Below are 24,219 nucleotides of genomic sequence, written 5' to 3'. Positions count from 1 at the left end.
GGTTACCATGGTAGTTGCTACAATGGCAAAGTTACAACAGTTGCAAGTCCTTAATGAAACGGGGCCCCAGATATGACTTTTTTAAAATGATATATAAGCATAACAGGGAAATGCATTTTGATACCAAAACCATTCCAAATACAACCCGACGATGGGGCCTGACATGTTTTCTGGTATCATGTTAGCATCTTTGTGGGAGCCCATTTACAATAAGCAGACAATCTGTTGTTTTCTGTTGGTAAGTGTAGATGAAAGGATAACAAGCTTCTAACCTTCAGATGTAGCTAGAAGGGATGAGTAAACCACTAAGTGGTGCAAGTTCATCCAGGACCCATCCAATACTCCCCCCCCCTCGGGAGTGCTTAAGGTTTGTTCATGTGAGCCTGAGTCTAGACCGGGGATAAGCAGAGGGTGTTATGCAGGCATTGCATCGTAATTTGATAACCGCGGACGACAACGGACGACCGCTCTCCCCATCTACCCATTCCAAGTTTGCTCGCATAATGAGGTGCGTAACATTCATGTGCAGGCATTGACGCAATCAGTGCATCACCGGAACGTGGTCGTTTCCAAGGAGAATGATGAATAGTGGTGCGAGGAGGATAACATCGGCAGAGTTGCAAGGATGAAAATGTCTCGATAGCATGATCATTCCTTGATATTTCCTGTCCTTCCTTCCTGAATTAACAGACAATGTTATTCTAACAAGGAAGCTTGTCTACATGTACTTTCTTTAGAAGGAAATTAATTGAAGTTAGCCCTGTGACTACTGAATTCTGTATTTCCCCAAGGATCTGTGCAGGCACTACCTGATACCTGCAGGCAAAGGGTTAAGTTATACATGGAAAATGTGTTTTGGTCTAAAATTGCAAGCATTTGAAAGAACATATATTTCACAGATAGCCTACATGTTCAGTATGTCTAAGAAGATGAGGAACTGTTATATTGCAGCCCCCCCCCCGTTAGCTATTAGATAGATATTATGCAGGGGTCCTGCAAGTAAGCTTTAACAGGAAATTGAATTCTCCAAGCAGCTTCAGTTGGCTGTAAGGATCATCCTCAGGAGATAATAGGATGAAAGGTGAAATAGTATTGAACTTAATGATAAAGTGATGAAGCCATGTGGCAATATTGAAGGAGGAATCTGTTGGGAAAAAACTATTCTGGAATGAAGTTTATTGTATAATTTTATTGCATTTAGGAATAATATTAATAGGCATTTATATAGCGGCATCTGTCTAGAAATATTCTATTCCGAGGTGCGATGTTATTATTATTATTACCCCGGCTTTTTCTCGAGCTGCCTTTCAGCGCCCATGCATTCAAGGAATTAATCCTACCTTGTACCCATTCACCTCACCTGGGTTGAGTGCAGCACAATGTGGATAAATTTCTTGCTGAAGGAAATTACGCCATGGCTGGGATTCAAACCCACGACCCTCTGTTTCAAAGTCAGAAGACTAATCCACTGGGCCACAACGCTCCACACAATGCTGTAGAGAATTAGTAATTTATAAAGGGTGAATACGCTGGTTTAGAAGTAGGTAAATTGATTAGTTTTCAGCTTGTGAAGAAGGAAATGGGATGAAAATGGTAAAATAATGGTGAGGATTGAAGTCAGTTATTATTAACAGATTTAGAAGAGTTTGCTCTTTGAAAGCCTTGGTGGTAAAGGTATGAATAGTTAAACGAATCTTGTTGACACGCTTGAGACCCAATCTAGTTAGTTCCATTGTCTGAAGGAGGTCTGTACCAATCGAGGGTGAGGGATGGAATACTGTATAATGAATGCAACCACACTGTGGTGGTGGGTAGGGTTGTTAGATTAGAGTAGTTAGGCGTTGGAGAGACCTAATGACAAAACCAAACTGTGGGAACGAATAAATCAGAGGTGGAAGGGTTCGATAGATGTAATGAATTTGATGAAACTGTGGTGATATGCACGTATATGCTAACATGATAGGGTATCTTCTATCTGTTTCGTTCAGTCAGCAAAATACCAGGATTGGCACATCACGCTAACGGAATGGAAATTTTCAAAGGATTTGTCGAAGAAATCAATCTGTTGGTGAATATGTGTTCAATCAATAAAAATATGATTAATATCAAGTATTCTGGTAAAAACCTGCCAACAAATTAGTTTTTTTCTCCCATTTTTGTCAGTCACACATACGTATATTCATGATTGCATTGGTGATTTGACCAATCCGTTTTTAATAATGTGTAGATTCTGGTCATTGTGACTTTTACCAAACAAAAGAAGCTTTAGAATGGAGAAGAAGATTAGAGAGATTAACAAATATAACATTTTTAGTTTGGGATATGGTATAAACCGTGATTGCAACCTTGATGGAAATGATTTTTTTTAGAATCCTAGATTTAAAGAGAAATGCCAGTAGTTGCAGTTAACACTGATTTCATGAGAAAGTCTGTAAAACCAGGCTTAATTGTCAGAATATCATCGAGGATCTAGATCTGGTACAGTTACACATAAACTGAACTTTGTGAAATCTTGAAATATACGCTGAAAAACGTTCACACTGAAGATCACCAACACAGATAGGCACACGTGGGACAGTGTATTATTATTGCTGGAATAAAGACCCGACGGAAGTGACCGAATCCGCGCTTATTTTGCTTATTTCTCAGCAGTCACACAATTTCTCCCAGAATCCTTTGGCACATATTTTATATTCATACAAACAGACACTTGGGTGGTCATTATATTAGATTCTGTAAAAAGTCAGTTTGAGATTGTTACCAAAACTGGAATTTATCTTTAATATGTATCAACCAGAAAACGTCCTTAAAATGTTGCATGCACAAATGAGCTGTAAGTGAATTTATGTAATTCTTGCTGATGGTCCAGGTTAATTCATGATACCTTCCAACAGAGAGAGAAAGAGGGAGAGAGGGAGAGAGTAACATGCATAAACACGATTGAAACAAGATCCCACACCAGCCAGCCAAGCATGAGAATGTAACCAGGAATAGAAAGGTTTCCATGGCGACCGATCCTCCAGTACATCATCCGCAACCCACCATCCATCCACCGCCAAACCCCCTCAGACGCTGGCTCGGTTAGACAGAAACGGGACACATTATCCCCGGGGGGTGAACAGATGCACGTCTGGCTGAAAACCTTCATCAAGAATGGAACATCTTTTTATTAGCTCGGATTCCTTAACCTACCCCCACACCCATGCATAGTTATCCTTTTTGTCTGGGACATGCATTGTCTCTAAGATGTAGTTTATGTCTAGTGGGGGTTGTTGCATGAACCTTGCATTCAATCGCAAGTCTAAAGCGGGTCTAAAGATTAATCATAAATCGTGCAATTGATTGCAAATGTAAACTTGATTACTGGGGTGCTTTGCATGAAAGGATGTTTTTATCTGAAAGTCCTGTTTTGTCCGACAATTACCAGAGATGGTGCTTTTTCGCCAGTCAAAATCAAGGAAAGTTGTCATATCTGACAACTTGTTGGACAAAATGTTGATGAAATGCTCCCTAATACCTTGGTCACATTTGCTCTACGGTGGCCTTATGGTGAGTGGAAAACAGCCATTTTAACATTCTTTTGTACCAACTACATAGAGGTGGTTTGAATTAAAATTAATAAAACGGCTGTTTTCGACTCGCCGTAAAGGCGCTGTGGAGCAAATGTGACCAAGGTATAACTCTTCTTCTTGCAACAAGCACTCCAACATTTCTTTCCTCAGGTTATAATTGATACATCAGTTATAAATATAATCGTGGATGTTCATCTGTGTGGGTTGAAAGTAAATGATTGAATTTTGATTTATATCTGAGAAATCCTAATGTCACCAGCAAATATTCCATGAATTCAGAAAGGCACAATGCTAAATCTCAATCGAAACCTATATATATTTTCAGTCCAAATATTCAATTTTGTGAACCTGCATGGTCTCGGCAGGGTTATTTGTTTTACACTACTGGACACATGGATGACAACCTATCCTGTTTTACGGATGTGCCTTAGAGGAAGGTGGATGGATGTTTATGACAGCCTGTCAACACAACGTGGATGAGTTTATGTTACTCTCTAAAATGATGTGTCACGTCTTCTTCGCCTGTTTTGGAAAATTTGTCTTTGGCTTATGATGAAACATTCCTACATTTTTTTTTCTTTTCATTGCCATTTTTTCATTTACAGTTTTTCATTTGCTGTACGTGATAAACTAACCATTTGTTTTGTAAAACAGATCAGGGGACTGTTTCATTCAGAGTTCAACCAATTATAACTTTACCATATTGTATTGTTACCATGGTAACAAGGCTAAGCAGCCAATCATGTTTGAGGTCTTCACTGTAGTTTCAATAATGGTAAAGTTACAATAGTTCTAAATCTTTATGAAATAGGACCCAGCTGGACATAAAGTTGTTGTTACAGGATGACAGCTACATGTATAATTTGTTGAGGACAGACGTGTATTTTGTAGGCCTATTCTTTCTCCTCAAGTCTGTTGTTAATGTAAGTGTGAGTGTTTGTGTGTGTGTGTGTGTCTGTATGTGTGGTTGTTTACATGAAGAAGGATTCAAGGGATACTGAGAACAAACTATTAATTTATGATAATTTTAGTGGGTGTGTAATACATGAAAATAAATGTGTGATATATTTGTATATAAATATAATATCAATTTGTAAATCATATATTTATATACATTGAATATATATTATCTTGATTTAGATCGTTGGATCCAGGAATTCTGAAAATAATTCCCTCCATTTTAATTCATTTGGCATCAGTCCTTAACTTAATCCTTCATTCTAATTTTGTAATTCAGAAATATTTAAAGACCGCTTTGCTTGGATATTAATACTCATTTGAATAGAAGACACTGGATTCATTGTCTTATGAAGTAGTCATCGAGAAGAGTAACGTCTCACTAGATCATGTACATGCAGGCGCGGATCCGGGGGGGGGGGGGAGATGTGCCCCCTCCCCTTTTGAGAAGCGAAAAAAAAATTGTAAAGTAAAAATGCCATTAAAACAGAGGTGTGCCCCCTCTTTTGAAATTGAAGACCTTTTTTTTTGCTCATCAAATTTTTTCAGGTACGAATATCTTTAATGTGTAGTTGAAAACTTTTTTTGCGGGGGCTTGTCAAAATTTTCCTCCGAAAAATTTGCCCCTCCCTTTTGGAAAATCCTGGATCTGCCCCTGTGTACATGTAGGTTAGTTTAGGGAGTTTAATCTTCTCTCATCCGTCGTGATGGTAGGCCAGTCCGTCTTAATCTCCTGTTTATATCCAAGTATTCATCACATCTTCATAATCTTGCCTCCGTAGTATGTCAGCTGTATCGCTAAGCCAACAGCCAAGTCCCTGATGACCTGTTTTAACCGTCACTGTTCAAAGCATGGCCTATAAGTTACTGGCATTTTTAGCGCTTATTGGCTGTATATGTTCATTTAAACTAATTGATTCATGTATATTTCAAAATATGTATAAATTGATTTTGATCATTATTATTTTTTGGTTATTGTATGCAGGACACTATGTATACATATATGGCTCTCTCTATTTAACATTCATTGGATAGTTATACATGTATGTTTGTTAGCTTCTTGTCATCTCATTGGTGTGTTTAGACTAAATACTACAATGAATGCTTCACATGTACATGTATATACTCAGTGTTGCCTTGCATCACTTTAGTATAAAGGAAACATAGTTTGGTGAGGCACACAATCTATAATCAATTTGAATAGTCCCTTTATCTCCCCACTTACTATACAGAAGCACCAATTTTCTAAACCCTTCCCAGACTCCTTTGCACCTCGGCACAGTGATCAGACCCTTTCTCTTCCTGTTAACCCTATAGCAGCTAGTTCCTGACTTGTTTCAATATTTCTCTTTATGATGAATGAAATCTCTGTTCCTTCTTATTCCTCACTCTTGATTGTCATGATCTTTTGACCTTTGACCTTGGGATTTCTGTTTCTCTCTCTCTCTCTATTTGTGACCTGCTCCTGCTCCTGTCCCCCTACTTTGCACTCTGTAGGTGATCACTTTAGAAGGCTGGGTTGATATCCAGTATCACTTGCAGGATGTCTACTCTCCCTGGGTCTGGATCTATTATGTGTTTTTGATCATTGTAAGTATACACGATCCCACCGCTGCCACCAAAAAGAGGCATCGGGTTACAGTGCTAACACCACCTCAATAAACCATCCTGCATTTCACTGCCATGCATTTAACCATGCCCCTTTAATCATCTTTGCCATATTAAATTGCATGCTGCCTATGTAACCCTCAAGTCTCAATCACCTTTAACCTGGCCTATAATCTAGAAGGAGACTGCTGCTGTATATGTCTTGTTGTTATGGTAAATGCGATGCGTCTGATACGTCAAGACTACGAACAGTTGAGTTCTCCCTTCCTACACTCTCTACATGCTTTAGTCAGGTTTTTCCTTACCTTTGATTCAGTGCAGATTTTTGGTTTGAAAATCTATCACTGGATATTTGTTGGTAAAAAACAAAACAAGAACTTAGCAAGACGAGAATACAGGCAGCGGTCGCTCAGCAGTGACTGTTTGTACTCTTGCCCTATCAGACTCGTAATAGCAAAGACAACTGCTGCAGTCTCTGCCTAGCCGGCTACCTTTTACCAAGTTGAATGTACTTTTTGAAACCCTCTTTATTCAATGTCACTACTGCTGCACTGTCTTTTGCTTATATGTTTGCACGATTGCCTCTAGTACATGTCTTCACTGAAAAGTTGCATGCATCACTTGTGATTTATATTCATTTTATATATACATTTGCATAAACCTTTAAAATCTATGTTTAACCTCAAACAAGTCAGTTTAATTTATTCTTGTTTTGGGTCTCATACACCTCTGTTTAGTCCCTAACATTTTAACCATTACGTTTCTTTCAAGCTTACCATTTCCATTTTCATTTTCAGAATATTGTGAGCAGATCCTTCATTGTTGCAACTTTTGCCGATCTCGTTTCAAAGACAGAATCTCTCTTGTATACACCATGGTTTGCTGAATGGAGACAAGTTAATAAACTCTTAAAGAGAATGGTGGTGTGTTTCCTGGAGAGCTCTTTCAACATCACCCTTCACATCTTGTAAAAACCACAAGGTTTTTTTTTTACTCAGGGTTAACAGTGCTGCGAATCGGGCAAAAACGGGCAGGAGCCATTCCTACCTTAATGCAAATGAGGTTTCATCCTTCATCATTCATCTCTTGATCATTATTGTCACCTTTGTCTCACCATTCATCCCACCCCCTTCCCTCCCCTCATACCCCACCCCCAGGTCATCACTCTCGAAGGATGGACCGATATCATGTACCAAATACAAGATGTCCATAGTTTTTGGAATTGGGCCTATTTTGTGATTCTTATTGTTGTAAGTATGATGATTGTGCTTTGCATACCCTGCCACAGACTGCTCTATCCACGGTGTAGATGGTGTAGTTGTGTGACATGTGTTGCTAGATGGACAGTACCTCTCTCAAGCACTCAGTAGTCTCAGCTTATATCCCTGGCTTGATCACATGGTATTCACGTGGTAGTCACCTGGTTATATAATACATGTCATTTCTCACTCTCTTTTTCACATTCCATTTGATATTTCTCTCTTGTGATTATCAAACAGCACAAAATCTCAATATTCAATCCTTATAATGTCATCTTGCTTCCATTGTGATTTCCTTGCTTTAATTGTCATCTTTGTTTTGTGTGTCTCTATTTGTGTGATACCATGTTTTGTGTGTCTCTGTTGGTAGTTTTTTCTCCTTTTGTGTTATTGATCCCTTGTATCAGCAATTTTCCGATAAGTGAATATTCTATTCGAGATCCTCTTCAGATCCTTGCTGTGCATTATTTTATTTCTTTTTTTTTTAATTTTTGGTAGAGAAATCTTAAAAACTTAATGTAATCCTTAAATTTTGTTGTTAAATTATTTATCTCCCTCTATTTGTATGTTTCCTGTTCTCCCCTTGTGCCTAATTGGAAATCTTAATTAGATGTGAACGCACTTTGCAGGAAATATATTGATAATGTACCATTTTGCTATTGAATAATTTAGGGGAATGTAGATCCCATGATGGTATCGTATAGTATGCCTTCAAAGTGGACTTAACGTGTTGCCATTAATGTGCACAGATTTTGAGTTTCACTGAAATATGCGTCCCGAGATGAACATGGAAAAGCACCGCAGGATAAAAAAGCACTTCAAAAATCTGATCCCTTTTCCGTGCTTTTGCATGGTGCCTGATTAAGGGATGCACGGCTTAAGTGGGTAACATGATAAAATACTAATTCTTTTAAGTAGCTGGAAGAAATTAATCTCTCCAAGAAATGGAATGACTGAAGTAAAAAAAAAAGATGTCCGTACTCTGGCTCTTTCTGCTACCAAACATGGTCAGTTATTTTTTTCAAAGAAAATCATTTTTGCACAATGCAATTTCAGACCATTTTTGCTCTCACAAGTGCTCCAAAATTAAAATTCTTATTTGCCCAATTTGAATGTGAACCTAAAGTGTAATAAAAAGTAGAATTTAGGTCAAATAGAAAATAAACATTAATTTGATACTCCATAATTACAATGATTGTGTTTGCAGTTATCTCTTTTCTGTTTCTTTTTCTCTAAATTGTATAGATGAGAAGTTTGAAAATGGCAGTTTTTGTTAATGCTCTCTAATGTCCCTAAATGTTTGTTGGAAGTTTCAAAACTAAATTTTCTCATAAATCATGATTAAAAAATAACAAAATGAGTTTATTTTTATTTTTATTTTGTAGCTTTTTATTAAAATCTCTTTCACCCTTCAATTTTTCATGTTTAATGCACTTGTAGTTCAATGCTATAATCTTCCTTTAAAAATATTTATTGCATCCTCATTAATGTTTTTGGCATTACATTCAATATTATATGTCTCATTTTCATGTCAATGTCACTGTAGTTGAAGATTTTATTTGTAAAGTTATATTGCATTTAATCATATTTGTATAAATTCATGTTTCATTCATCTACTCATTTCATCATCTAATAAAATTCATTGAATGTTAATCTCCATAAAAAAAACAACCTGCTTGCCATTTATTAATCATCACAGTAACAAACAATATCATTTTTTGTCATCCTTATGCTGCTGATATTTTTCTTAAGCATTTAAGCGCAAGAAGATTGGTGGAATTTCCTTTATTGGTTTTTATTTTAACGATTAAAAATAACAAAAATATTTAAATATTGAAGATAATTAAAATACTGTTCATGAACGTCTTTAAGCACCTTAGAGGTCCCTAATATTGTCTACTAGTGTAACATTTTCATTGAATTTAGGAAATGCTTTTGAAAATAGACAAAAACTAAAGAATTCTCAACTTTTTACCAACCACCTAACCTTTAAAGTGCATCGGATAATATGCTGAAGTGTCAAGAGATGGGGGACAATTTCCTGTTAAAGCAAGACCCAATATCACCAAACACCTTTCATACCCTGACTGCATGACAAACATTGAGATTCATACGAGACGGGACAGATTCTGACACATGGCCAGTTTTTTACCTGACGATGCTGGCAATAAAAGTGTGTGGCTCATTGTGGCAGCGGAGTGTGGTAGATTTTGGTTTAGATTGACACTGAGGTTTTAGTTTACTATCCTTTCATCGCTGCCGAGGTAGGCAAGGTATCGACGACGACGTCATTCCTAGGGTCCTTTCTATTCCTTATACTGACATTGTCAACCAATACTTTGCCCCTAGTCAGATTGATAACCTTATCCTCTTTAACCCTTTGGTTCTCATTCTTGCCTTGCATTACCTTTACCCCTCTCCAAGAGTAATAAAGTCACAAACTGCACCTTGAATTTTACTCTTATGAAAGCCTTTTGTTTTAAAAAGTTCTCTTGTAATTTTGCTGAAATTCTCAAGCCCTGAAATTTTGCTTGGAATATTGATTTACAATTGCAAAATAGATTTTTGATGGTTCAGATCAAGAAATGCCTGAAATTCAATCCATAATGCTAATAAATATTTTGCTTCCCAACATTGGTCTGTGATATCATTCGTGATATCTTTATTGTTATTAGAGCATGTTTGATGATTTTCATTTGTATGTTCTGATTTTAACTATCCTTCCGAATTTGGCCAAAATATTTGTTTCATCAATGTTGTTTTCTACCATATGAATGAGAAAGGTAAGTTTAACTGAGAAATCAAAGTTCTTGTCAAAGGATCTAGATTTTATTTTGTCCAAACAATCAGAAATTTGAATGCATGCCAGTGGAATCAAGGTCCCTTTTCCATTTTGTTTTCATTTAAGTCTTGTCTAGGATTTAAACTTTGAGTCAGGAATTATTAATCCATTTAAATGTTGCCTTAAATGGCCTTTTGAAATTGAAAACAATTCTTAAATGTATGCATTATTTTGTACTAACATATTTATATTTTGATTTCTAAATCCTAAAACAGATTGGTGCCTTCTTCTTGATAAACTTGTGCTTAGTTGTCATAGCAACTCAGTTTTCTGAAACCAAGCAGAGAGAAAGTAAGCTCATGGAAGAGCAACGTAAAAGATTTCGATCTAGCAGCACGCTTGCAAGCAATGGCGAGGTTGGGAGCTGCTACGACGAAATCCTCAAGTACATTGGACATTTATTCCGTCACGTGAGCCGGCGGTTTCGACGATGGCGAAAACGAATGCATAGTAAGCGAAAGAGCAAAGTCATGCCAGCAATATCGTTACGACGCAAAAAGAAAAGGACTAGAAGCGTTCATCTTCACCATCATCTCCACCACCACCACCATTACCACTTCGGGAACGTCAATTCTCAAGCGCCCAGAGCGAGTCCGGAGGACAGCGACGTCAGCTCGTCGCCGTCGCGGAAACATAAACTGGCAATACCGTCCAGCAATGGCAGTGCTGCGTCACTGCAGTCAATGAACTACTGTACAGAAAAGATCTCTAAACTGGAACCATCACCGCTGTGTCAAGCTCCATTGTCTTCCCCTTATCACATGACCACCACATTGTCCATTCACAGAGCTTCGTCCATCAATTACCCGACCACAAACTCCAAAGATTTAAACCAAGCAGTAGCTTTTGCCAAGATGGCCTCTGACAAGGAAGGGAGTACACCTACCACACCCAGTAATGTGTCACCAGGCAGACTCCAGGAGAAGTGGACAGAACTCTGTGGAGGCAACCACATGAGCAGATACAGCAAACTGCCACCCATTAAAACTGATACTGGAAAAGGTGAATAGCAATTCACTCTTTAAGGTTTTTATGATGTCACTTAAAGATTCTGATTCAAGATTTGAGATTCATTAAAAAGCATTTGATCGTAGTTTAAAAGCTAAAATGGCAAATGTTTCACTAAACAAAAATAGAAATACACATGAATCAAACAAAATAAGCAGAATTACAAGGGAATATGAAATCACAAAAAACACTTACATATGGAAATAAATGACCAATATGATGGTGTAATGCTGATACAATTCTATGTGATGTTCATGGAAGCTGATAAATTATCTAGGAATTCTCTAATTTCATATTTAATTCTTGATTTAGCAAAATATTTATTATCTCTGTTGATCGATTATTTTTTATATTTCCATTTGTTCATCAAGTTTCACATCTTAAGCTAATAGAAAAATATTTTGATTTTATGTATCATTTCAGTAATAACTTGAAAAAGTGTATGCATTTTCTGTACGGTAATTTAAGTTACTCTTAACTAAGAACTTGTCTCAGAGATCATAGTAAGGAAGTATATATATTACATATATCTGTGAGGTCGCATTAGCAATTCTCATCATTTTATCATTCTTATCATTGTAGATTCCTTGGCGCCGTCCCACCCACCTCTAGCCCAGCGCCTCTCAGCCCCGCCCCTCACCCAGCCCGGCAGTCCAAACTCCCACCTGACACCACCTTCACCGTGCCTAGCGATGCATTCCTCTTGCCCGGTCCATTCCCCGTGCCCCGTCCACACCCCCTGCCCGACCCACTCCCCCTGCTTCTCCTCCAAGAACCCTCATTCCAACTCGCATTCCTGCTCCCACGTCTGCACCTCCGAGCACCGCTCCGAAGAGTACGCGTGGAGCGACTCCTCCACCTCCTCCACGACCGACGACTCCGATTCCGACTCGGACACGGAGAGCAAGGCCGAGATGCAGAGGTACAAGGTCCAGAGGCGGCGCTACAGGTACGGCTACCTGAGCGTCCTCACCGAGAAGGTGCAGGAGATCGTCGAGAGCAAGTACTTCATGAGGGGTATCCTAGTCTGTATCCTCATCAACACCCTGAGTATGGGCATTGAATTCCACGGACAGGTAGGATAATCTCAACTTAAGTCTCTTACAATCTTGGGGTTTCAGTGGTGCCGGAATGATTTTGGGTCTGTTGCAGAAAGAGTTTGATCAAATGCAACTTCAAAATTCAAGCTCAACTTGATCTCCAGCAAATGATATACTGTGCATGATTTGTTTTGTTTGTGTTTAAGCAGAACTCTTTCTGAAATAGGCACCTGATCAGACAAACCTTATGCCACAATTACCTTAATGGAACCAACTCTAGACCTACCAACGCTGCAAAGCTTTTTCATTGTCTTGGTAGGTTTGCAGTCAGTTTTGTTGGTTTTGTTTGTATAACCAGGTTTGTGAGAGTAAAGATTTTTATCTGATTTCAGATTTTTTTTTGTTCTGATTTTCAGCTTAATTTCAGCTTGTTTTTGGTTTTCCTCTGTACAAATAATATGGGAGCTCTTTCTATTTCAGACTTTTTCAACACTCTTCAGCTTTTTTCAGATCTTTTTATTTGTGACCACTCACACCCCTGATAACTGTATCGTAGGAAGAGACAAAAGTGTGTAGACAATGGATCGAACACCAAAGCAATCCCTGATGAGACTGATGAGCTTATGGCATTATTGTATGTCTGTGGTCAAAAACTACTATTTATCTGCTAATTTTAGTCCTTGTGTTTCATAAAGCTTTTTAATGAAGCTTTGTACGACGTCATGAATGACTTGAATATGACGGGTCAATAGGTTTCATGATTAGTTTTATTGCATTGGGTCAAGTTGATTGCAGATGTTGTTTGTTATTCATGTTCTTAACATTCGTTTGACACAAGTGTTCTGAACAGCTTTAAAACACAAGCCCCCGTTGATGTAATTCTTAATAATTGATAAGTTAGTCCTAGCTCCTCGTTTCTAGCAGCAATGATAGTGCATGAATTTTCTGTTTTAAGACTTGTACTAAAATGGTATTACTGTACTTCAGGCAAGTCGAATGATATACATCATATCTGTCTATACATACTGAATCGGATGTAATTTTATGGTTTATCTAATGTACATCATGAATATGAAACAATTAGCAGGGACAAAAAAAGAATTAGTTTACACATTTCAGGTCAATTAATTACCTGCCAATTGGAAACATTTTGTAATATTACCAATCAGTCACAGTATAACAAACTGTGACTGTCAGGGAATTGCTAATTGATTGCACTACACATGCCGGCATCAAGGACTCTCTCATTTTTCATTGCCAGCTAAAGATCTGAATCAATAAGGGTTGAAATAATGGGAGGCCCCGGAGAGGATCAGTGTTTTCTAGACTTCCATTGCAATGTCAAGTTCGCATCGCCCCCGTTGTTCATCATCGCTGGGGACGGGAATGTCGTTAGCTGGACTGGTATGCGCGTGGCCCGTGGCGCATATTTCACCCCCCATCAAAGATTTTTTTTAATTGCTGTAACCGATGGGGGAGACCTTGAACCTGGCAGGACTGAAATAGACTTTAGATGACCTGATACGACACGTCGGATAGACAGGGATATAGGCAGGAGATGTGTGGGTTGGGTTGTCAAGAACGATGGGATGTTTATGGGTTCATGGTTGGTTACACAGAGTGGGAAACTTGGTGGGGGGAGACAGAGAAGGAACAATACTGACAGGCAGAGATTAGAGATCATAATTGTTAAGGGGAAGAGGTAGATAGAGAAGGGAGAGTAAGGGGGAGAGAGAACGATGAGAGGGAGAAAGAGGGGAAGGCACAACAAGAAGCTTAGAGGATGCTGAGAGAGAAAGGGAAACAATAAGGAAAAAAGAAGAGGGAGGGAGGGAGGGAGGGAAAGAGGGAGGGAGGGAGGGAAAGAGGGAGGGAGGGAGGGAAAGAGGGATCAGCTCTGAACAAAGCTTACTTTTTTAGATGATGATAGGTCCTCTGGTTTTTGCAGTCAGGTGACCAAAACAAGTCTCCTGCCTCTTTCTCACTTCATATCACATGCAATTCTAACACATTGGATGATTTCAAGTGGACCTTTTGGTGTTTGGTATGGTTGATTATCATATCAGCACAGCACCAAACTGAAAATCAAGGTTGGCTATCATTAATGAAATTTTGACCATTTTTGTAATTCATGTGAGGTATTAAAGATGGGGACAATTTCTGCTTCTAACACCAACACCAGCACCAAAACTTGGTCTTGGGAACACCTTAGTCAAGGTGTTGGCTATCATTAATGAAATTTTGACCGTTTTTGTAATTCATGTGAGGTATTAAAGATGGGGACAATTTCTGCTTCTAACACCAACACCAGCACCAACACTAACACTGAATTCAAAATCATCCAATATGTTCTGCTCATTTGTGCTGCTTAGCTCTGTCTGAACAACCCCAAAAAAGGTGAAGGAGAGTTCAGCAGAAAGTGATCTGGTTCCTTAAGACCACTTCACCCATTCTGAATTACATATTACCGATGGGAATTGCAAGAAAACTCCCCTTTAACGGTTTCAGTTCATCTTCAGGTTAGAGTCGCATACAACAAAGAACTGAAAAATAGGGATACCAAATACACCAGTGAGCATTTCATGAAAGGACTTATCAGATAGTTCAACCAAAAAGTCTCGTTTCGTTTGACAGTTACCATAGTAATCGTGCTTTTCAGCCAAGTAGAATAGATTTATGAGTTCCGATAACTCGTCGGACAGAAATGTTGATGAAACTCTCCCCAACTTATAGAAGTAAGATGAAATGAGTATTTATGAAATATTTGTTTTGTGGATAGAGAGAAAGACAGTGAAAAAACCTATTTAATAGGGAATATAGCATTGCATGTATTGACAAAAATATGATGAATGGACGATGCCGAGCAGAATGTAGCCGAGTCACCGGGGGATGATCGGCGTTGGAATCAACACTCTGTCAGCTCGTTAGATAATCTAATTATACTAATCAATATCTTCCTCCAACATGGGATCATTAGTTCATGCATTGATGACCATTGCTGGGGCATATCCATCATTACACTAATGAGAAAGGGCTGCAAGTTCATAGCCAGCCATAGTTGGGGTTGTGGCTTGTTTTAGAATACGTGGGATTAGAATGGATGGTAAAGACTAGATGGGCGGGGGGGGGGGGGGGGGTGGTGTGCAAAGAAACAAGGCGGTGTTAGATGTAGATAAGTGATTAACGGATAAGTGATGGAGTGTGAGACAAATGTATGTAGAGAGAGAAAAAAAAAGGATAGCATTTAGTGTTGGCAGATGGGGAGAAGGGAGAGAGAGAGAGAGAGACGGATGGAAAGTCGGGGGGGGGGGGGCATGAGATGGAGAGAGGAAAAGAGAAGTTTGAGTGGGAAATTAGAGAGAGGGGTAATGGGGTATGAGGTTTACTTGATTGGAAAATTAGACAGACATGATTGTCATATTGATTATAAGAGTTAATTAGAAAACAATGGGCTGTAATAAAGTTAGGTTTCAAGTATCAAAACATAATCAATCCATGATACCGTTCCAATAAAGTTGGATGCCTTCTTTATGCTAACCTTTTGATAATGCATCCATCACAAAAAAAATCTTCAAAGTTGCCAAAACATAAGCACTGAACACAGTCATGGTGGTGCAGATTTTGTGTCCACTATTGAACATATAATTAAGAAATGTCCATTAACGAATGCTTCCATTTTTTAAAGGGTGCTAAATTCATGCTCACATCTATTTTTCAGGTTGTGGTGTACTCCAGTTTATTAAAGGGGAAGTTCACCCGGAAGAAAAGTTTGTTGTAGAAATAGCAGCAAAAAATGATTAGAAAATATTGATGAAGGATTTAGGAAAATCCTTATTAAATATTAAGAAAGTTATTAGAATTAAACGTTTTGGATTTGTGATGTCATAAACGAGCAGCTGTCCCATATATGTAATGTTATATAAAATGCATAAATTTAAATGGTTCAATTTTTGTAATGGTTTGTAATGACTTATTAATCATTTACTTTTTAGAAATGGGTGTGAAATTATTTGCCATTGATGTAATGAAGGTACAGTAAAATCCGTTTTCAATATTCTGAGAATATGACTTGTTTTTTTTTCATAAAATTTGTAGGAAAGCTGATCACACATGACGTCACTAATCAAATAATGGAAGGTCTAATAGCTTTTTTATTCTTTGATGGATTTTTCTCCAATCACTGGCAATTTTTTTCTGCTATATTTACAATGAACTTGTTGTCAGGGTGAACTTTCCCTTTAATATACGTGAAATAGTTTGAATCGACAATTATATACTAACTCAGCCACAAGAATAACTTGTTTTTGTCAGTTTACATTCATTTTTATCTTCTCTCTTTATTTCATTTGTAAAATCTGCATAAATCATGGTTTAGATAAGGTCATATTTTTTATCAAGCCCATTTCGCTGGTTATCAAGCGAAGTCTAAAGAGAAACGGGGTCATTTTAGAGCGGTGTGAACAAGAGGTCAGAAATTCCTTCTCCCCAAGAGGACATTGGAGCTATTAAAGTGGTCAGCCATCTCAGTAAGGAATGACCCACTACCACCTATGAAGATGAAACACCTCGTAAATTGTCACAGTAGGGGGGATGGGTCTTAACCCCAGCTTGTGAAGGAAATGGGGATTATAGAAGTGCAGTGTATGCGGATTAAGAGGCATCAAAAGCTGATGGGGGTGGGGGGTATGCAACAAAATTATTTACCTATCTACGGAGAATCAAACATCTTGTCATTTGTCATAGTTTTGTTATTTTTGTTTGATTCTTTTGTTATTATTGTTAATATTAACAGCATCATCATCACCATCATCATGATCACCACCACCACCACCCCCATCACCACCACTATCAACATCATCATCATCACCACCACCATCATCATCATCATCCATCCTGGAAAGAGGATGGGGGGCAAACTTAATACTTATCCATGAAGTGGTTATATGAAACGTATTTCTTTACCTCCATCATTCGAGATCACATTATTATAAAGAGATAATTGCACTGGTAAATGTTATGCTCGTAAACCAGGTGTGGAAAGCAGTAACTGTTGGAGGGGATGGGTAAGGGATGATGTAGGAGTGTAATGGTGGTATACAAACGCATGAAGTACATGAGGACGATGGGCATATGTGCCCTTTTGACATCCCAAATTGCCCCTAAAATTCCCCCAAAATGCATGCTTTGGGGTGACCACTCTTTCTATAGTTGCCCCAAGATCTGTTCCAAACAATATTCAAGATTTTTTTAGAAAATCAATATTCTTACTGTGGCAGAAGAATAATTTTTACTTTTACTGCACAATTACCTTTTACCCCTAAAATGTAGCCCTTGAAATGAAATAATAGCTCCCAAAATTCAGAACCCGCCACAATGTGGAAAAGAAAAATAGCCCCTAAAAAGGACAATGATTTCCTACCTCGTGGTTTTCTGATACAACATCAATGGACATTAATATATATGATATATAGAATGCATGGATAGGAAGTCTTTCTTGTAAAGTCCACTTCCGTCAACCATGAGTGAGTATACCCGGCATTAAACCTTGCGAGGCGGGTCAGCCGCTAGAAAGACGGACAACAGCCTTTGGTAGGATGTGAAGACCGACACGACACATCAAGGTGTCCTACTTCCATGCACCTGCTACCAATTTGATGAAGAGGTAGTGATGTATTGGTCCAGACGTGGATTGAGTGTCAAGCAGAGACTATAACTGTAACCTATTTGGGATGCCCCCATGCTGAGAAGATAGTATGTCCATATCTTCCGAAGATAGCTCATGGATGAAGTGTTCAAACTTGGAATGTATGAAAATCTATTGTTGCTTTTTCCCTCAAAGGGTGTAATTCAATTCTAGTGTTTCACAACCAGTTTATTTAAAAGGTAACTCATAGTTGCACTTAAATTTTGGGTTGAGGAGGATATGTCCATATCTTCCAAAGATAGCTCATGGATGAAGTGTACAAACTTGGAATGTTTGAAGCTCTATTGTTGCTTTTTCCCTCAAAGGGTGTAATTCAATTCTAGTGTTTCATTGCCAATTCATTCAGAAGGTGACTTGAATTCACACCGAAATTTTGAGCTGTGGATGATATAGTATGTCCATATCTTCCAAAGATAGCTCGTGGATGCGGTGTGCAATCTTGGGATGTATGAAATGCTGCCGTTGCTTTGTCTTGAAGAATGTTGCCCTATTCTTCTGTTTGTAACAAGTTGAATTAAAGTTTGAATTCAAGTGCACTTAAATTCCCTCTTACATGTGTAAACCCTCACATGCCAAATATATTGGCATATTTCCATGAATAGTTCTAGCTTGGTAAATTATTTTTTTCCTTTTGAATCATTCAAACTTTGCGGCAAATTTGGAATAAAAATGTTTAGTGGTAAGAGCATTGGACTCATGATTGTAAGGGTGTGAGCTTGGAACCGAGCTCTGCCATTGTCTCGAATTTGATAAAAGGACCTGAGAGAGAGAGTAATTTTTGTCATCTATAATGTCAGCTGCTTTGCCTGATTAACTTGGGTGTAAAAATATTTCCTATTTAATTGGTTATATACCAACTGGGTATTATACCAGCAAAAACTGTCCCATTGAGTTATTTCAGGAGTTACCATAACAGAGACACAAATACCCAGTTTCATGTGGTGGTCCACATATGCAAAATATGTTACATGAATCATTGAATCTTGGTAAATAAACTTATAAAAAAACATTCAAATGTGGTTGCAAATTTGGTATGAAAGAGAGATTGATACTGCATGTTTCTTGAATCATGACATAAAAGTCAATACTCTTCATAACATATAATAAATTTTGCCGATGGGACAGTAAATATGATGAGTGAGGGACTGAGGGTATAACAAATTACAGCAGAGGTCACATAATCAGGCGCTCATGCTTCTTAACCTGGCATGGTGGCTCAGTGGTAGAGCGTCCGCCTCATGAACGGGAGGTTGTGGGTTCGATCCTCGGCCGAGTCATACCAAAGACTTATAAAAATGGGACCTTCTGCCTTCTTGCTTGGCGCTCAGCATTTAGACTGGAGAAGGGTAATAATAAGATATTATGTTATGCAGGGCCTGCTGGAAGAGCAGTCTTATGATTGAAGTGGCTACCCTGGGTAAATAAAATGTTATTATTATTCTAAGATAAATTCAGGTCAAATTATCTTTGTGAAGCACTGCCCTTGCTTAATATCTCATTTTATTTTGGTTTTCCCTGAAAAGAAGAATAAATTATAAACAAGAGTATTTGCTGTAGGGTGTTAACACTACTCTAATGCTGTGTAGCTATTAAAAGTTACTATCATTGTATATATCACCCTTTATGTACAAACTATCATAGGCTAGCCGCTTAAGAGCCCATTATGTAATTTTTTTATCTTTGCAGTTTTCATTCGTCACAAAAACAAAGTATACAAAACATATCGTTGCACTTCAATCAAATAGAACATTGATACAAACTGTGTATAAGTACATACAACATACCCTAAAAAAAATTGTGTACTCAGAATAATTTACAAGCAACTTGTACCCTAGTCCTGCCGACAGGACGATCCATTAAACCGAAAAAGAAAAGGGGAACGGTAATACCCGTCGGTTCACTGTCATCCTGGCGGCATCGCCGGGTATAGCGCAACATAAGTAAGTTACCATAGTAATGACACTAGTGTGCACTAATGCACCACCTGAGTTATACTCATTTGAATGCTTTTGTAAGAAAATAATAAATTTGCGATTATGACTGTGATGACATACTCTTTTACGTACAACTAGAAGCAGAGCCACAGTGATTGCCAGAAAAAAAAAGAACAATTATTGATTCATCATAACTATTTCACAACTACAGTAGACAAATTACCTATCAATGTCTAGCTTAGTATCTCTTCCTTTACCTGATTGATATTTTTTCTATTGTATTTGTGTTTTATTTGTTTTAAATCATCTATAATTCTCAGTTTTGCCTTTTTTATTCAGGAATGCAATGTATAATCCATTGTACATGCTTGTTGTCAAACATATCGCAATATTTGTATCCATTGCTTGAACAAATTTTCATGTGCCTTTATTGTTAAGTGGTGGAAAGCTAAGATAAGTTATAATTCTGAAGACAAATTCTATACTCTATATTATAGTATAGTTAACTATAGAGAAAGTATGAGGTGTAATTCTGGTGTTTGATATGCAATAGGTCTATTTTCATGGGTGCATGAACTTGTATTTAATGAAATGATAAAAAAATAAGTGTAGTCAAATATTTTACATTTCCAAAAATTAATCTGTTGACATCAACATCCTTTGTAAATGTGTGCCTTTGTAAACATGCCTTTCATCATGGTATGAATGGATCCTATGTTTGCTTTTCACGAGAAACACACACAATTGGCAAAGAATGTACGTGAATGTCATAGCAAAATGATCAAGTCCAAATTTGGAAACCATATCCTCTGAATTTCTTGCAGCAATCAAGTAGTAAAACAATTCTCAGACGATTTGCGTGAAGATGTCATGCCATATTTGCGAATGTTGTTTGTAGTATTGATCAACTACTGCAAGTGAACAAACACGAAGGACATGTGATTGAATTACAAACATGAATATTCCAAGAATCTAAGGTTAAACTGAGAAAAACTGATTCTTTCACGAGGCATTTGGCAACCGTTCGTGATCTGGCTGGGGTTTTACTTGAACTTAAAGACTTTTGTGAACTTCACCTTCGTCTTTCAGGGTCCTTCACATATTTATGACAAACCTTTTAAGACATGTTTGCCAACAAATTCTTTTGTGAAAGGTGTCCCCTGATGCAAGAACAGCTTGTGAGAAATTTAAATTTAAAAAGAATTCTGTCAGAGTATTGTAAGAATGTCACTGGTAAGGTACTGGCAAGCTTTTGAACCTGTCCACAGGTTTGATGAGTTTTTGCAGCGTAACATGCAACCGTTGGACTTTTTTGTCGGACATTTTTTTGTGTATCATATTTAGAGGACACGATTTTAGATTTTAGAAATGAAAGGTTAAAATAATGGATTCTGGGCCGCATTTCATCAAGAATGTCGACTATACAGTGCGTATCAAAAAAAGTTTACACTTTGAAAAAGACCTGGGAATTAAATAATATACAACATGTGGAGAATTTGTCACATATAATCCTGGGTTTGGGTCTTATCTATCAAATGAAAGTAAAAGTTTTGACAGAATGTTACACTTGAGTGAGCACTGTTCATTTTTGTAAAGCTCGCAAAAATCTTTTTGCGCAGAAATGCTCGTTTTCACACTGTGTCAAGGGGAAAGGGCGAAATCAAACTAACCCTGCAAAACATTTCTCATACATTTCTCTTGCACTTTTAGTCAATGGAAATTAAATGGATACATTCTAGCATTTCAGAACAATTTTGCCACCAGAATTGAAATTTCAACACTTAGTAAGCACAACCTTTACCCCTTTTCTGCCAGCTGGATCTGAGGACATATTAAATGAATCTGAACAAAAGTTTATGTCAGACATCTCCAGCATTTTTTGACTAAGGTTTTATCATTTAAAGTGGATTTACATTTCATTTTTCATTTAATACTTGTTTTTCCACACTTTTCCCAAGCTTTACAATGATTAATAAAATGAAAATGAAGCCTTAGACATTTCATGTAAATCACAGCTCAGTGTAAAGCAAATATCGTCAGGATTACCTCGCTGTGTGGGGAGTGGGATGGGGAGCAATGCACTCTTTGAAGTGTTTTGGGCAAGGAAACAAGTTTAAAAAAGGTAAAAGATATCATCAAGTCAATTTACTAGCTAAATTCCATGTGTTCTTCATGATTAAGGTCTACTTTCATTCGCATAACTATTACCAAGTTCTGCGCAAATCATTTTTCACTAACTTTTCAAAAGTAAGTGGTGCTCACTCAAGTGGAAATATTTTTCGACAGTTATATCGTCATTTGCTTAAATGGATCTGTACCAATGTTAAAATTTGGAAGAATCTTCAGGATATTACAAATATATAATTTTACAGGATTTTTTCTAAGTGTAAACGTTTTTTTGATACACACCTATCGTGGTAACAGGTTTCAACAGCCAATCACAATCACGGATTCCATGGCAGTTACCATAATGGCAAAGTTACAAAAGTTGGAAGTCTTCATGAAATGGGCCCTTGGGTTATGATGTTGCTGTCGTTCCATGGTTAACTGGGAGTTTTTGCAACTGTAAAAGGGACTGATTCAACAACAGAGTGAATATATTGAAAATGCCCATGCATTGACAAAGAACCACAGGGAGGTCTTCGTTGAAAATTGGCAAACTGGGATAGCAGTTTTGTCCTGAGCCAATGAGGTGACCAAAAATTGCGAGTGTATCACTGTCCAGAGTCCAGAGTGAAACGGCTGTTTTGATTCACCAGTTTAGACAAAGACGTTGTGGCTGTGCTTTGTCATGAAGGACATTTGGCAATAGATTTTCTATGTCCTTGAATTCATCTTGTGCCGTGGTCAGTGAAGACTCCCAGATATTCAGATAAGCCCCAGTTAGCGTTGGACATGTTCTAATCCCCCGGTCTGTGGGGTCCTAGTGTAGTATTTCTATGGACATCACACCTGAGATGAGGCATGCCAGAATTAAGTGATTAGCTTGTCTGCATACCTGCACGTATCGCACATCACAAAACAGTTGACCAAGTGAGTCCCAGTGTGGTTCACCTGTCACAGCTTTAAAGGCCACCGCACACCTTACGACTGTTCGCCATCCTATTTTGGAACAAATCGCATTTTGCTCATTTTCTGAAAATGTGAATGGAACATGTCATTTTATTTGAGGTTAAAGTTAATTGAAAGAAGACTAATATAACCATTTTGAAAGATTGCAAGCCTTTATTTTGGAGTAAAGGCCAAATTATTTTCAAATCGTAGCCAATCTTATGACTGCTACATGTATGACGTCATTACGACTAAATATTAAATTTGCTTTTATTCTAAGAAAGATGATAGCATAGTCACAGATTTGAACATATAAGTATTTGTACGATGATTTAGAATATTACACAGTAAGATATACCAAGTCTCAATATTAGCATCAAATTCTATATTTTTTTCTGAAATCGGGTCGCAGACCCGTAAGGTGTGTGGTCGCCTTAAGACTAATACTTGATGGGCAGTAGTGTAATTGGAAAAAACAACAACTCCGAATGGCTGGATTCTCCAAGTCATGAGCTGCTTTTTAAACTTTTTCTTGCTAGATCGACATCACCTCTGTTAACTCACTGCTATTGACAAGAGTCAACATTCTGCATAGGTGATTTAAAGAGATGCTTACTCATTTGTATTCAGTTAGTACAAAATGAATAAATGTAGGCTTATGGGATGGCAGAGGACAGTTTGTCAATGTCAAGTGAATGAATAATGTGTCTATTCTGTAAAAAGAAACTTCTTGAATGAATAGTGTCTAGGAACATTTGGCCCTCTCTCCTCCTTGCAATTTAAAAAAAAAGCCCCAGCCATTTACAGTATTGCCTCTGCAGAATGTGATGTATTTCAGTGCAGTAGCAATGTGAGGGATAAGGATTCTGTGAGTGGGTTTATGCAATGCTCAGTACATATTTGCCACAGGGTGTATTCGACCGGTGTCACGACCTCGCCTCTGACTATGCTGCAGCCGCGCATGATCACCTAGATGGTGCATCAGGATGTGGACACCCTTGCACAGCACCCACGACTGCAAATAGAAACAAGAAATTGGAGTGGTGGGATGAGGAACATGTTTGGTGGAATCTTAAAGTCTTAGGTCAACTGTTCCATGTTTGCTTTCTCCATTATCATCCACCATGATATTATATTATCAGTTTACACAGGCTCCCTCTCTTGCACAAATATCAATTCTTTCTTTCTCTCTTGCTACTGGTGAGAGGAATTTTGTATCGCCATTGCCCTTCTCTTCAAACAAT

At 37.9% G+C, this 24,219-nt stretch overlaps 1 protein-coding gene across 12 annotated transcripts in view; it reads left to right on the top strand.

Moving 5' to 3' along the window:
- Positions 1-24,219, top strand: part of LOC121422981 (voltage-dependent T-type calcium channel subunit alpha-1I-like) — a 143,971-nt gene that overhangs the window by 33,037 nt on the left and 86,715 nt on the right. For 11 of the 12 annotated variants that reach the window (XM_041618239.1, XM_041618238.1, XM_041618243.1 and 8 more), the window contains 3 exons: positions 7,295-7,387; positions 10,454-11,240; positions 11,829-12,322. In XM_041618239.1, coding sequence (XP_041474173.1) covers positions 7,295-7,387; positions 10,454-11,240; positions 11,829-12,322 — 1,374 coding nt within the window. Of the gene's footprint in view, positions 1-6,026; positions 6,120-7,294; positions 7,388-10,453; positions 11,241-11,828; positions 12,323-24,219 lie in introns of all 12 variants that reach the window. The other variant, XM_041618236.1, reaches the window with a different exon arrangement.

This window comes from Lytechinus variegatus, chromosome 10, assembly GCF_018143015.1.
Source record: "Lytechinus variegatus isolate NC3 chromosome 10, Lvar_3.0, whole genome shotgun sequence".
Taxonomy (NCBI): Eukaryota; Metazoa; Echinodermata; class Echinoidea; order Temnopleuroida; family Toxopneustidae; genus Lytechinus; species Lytechinus variegatus.
This window is presented reverse-complemented; position numbering and strand designations above follow the sequence as displayed.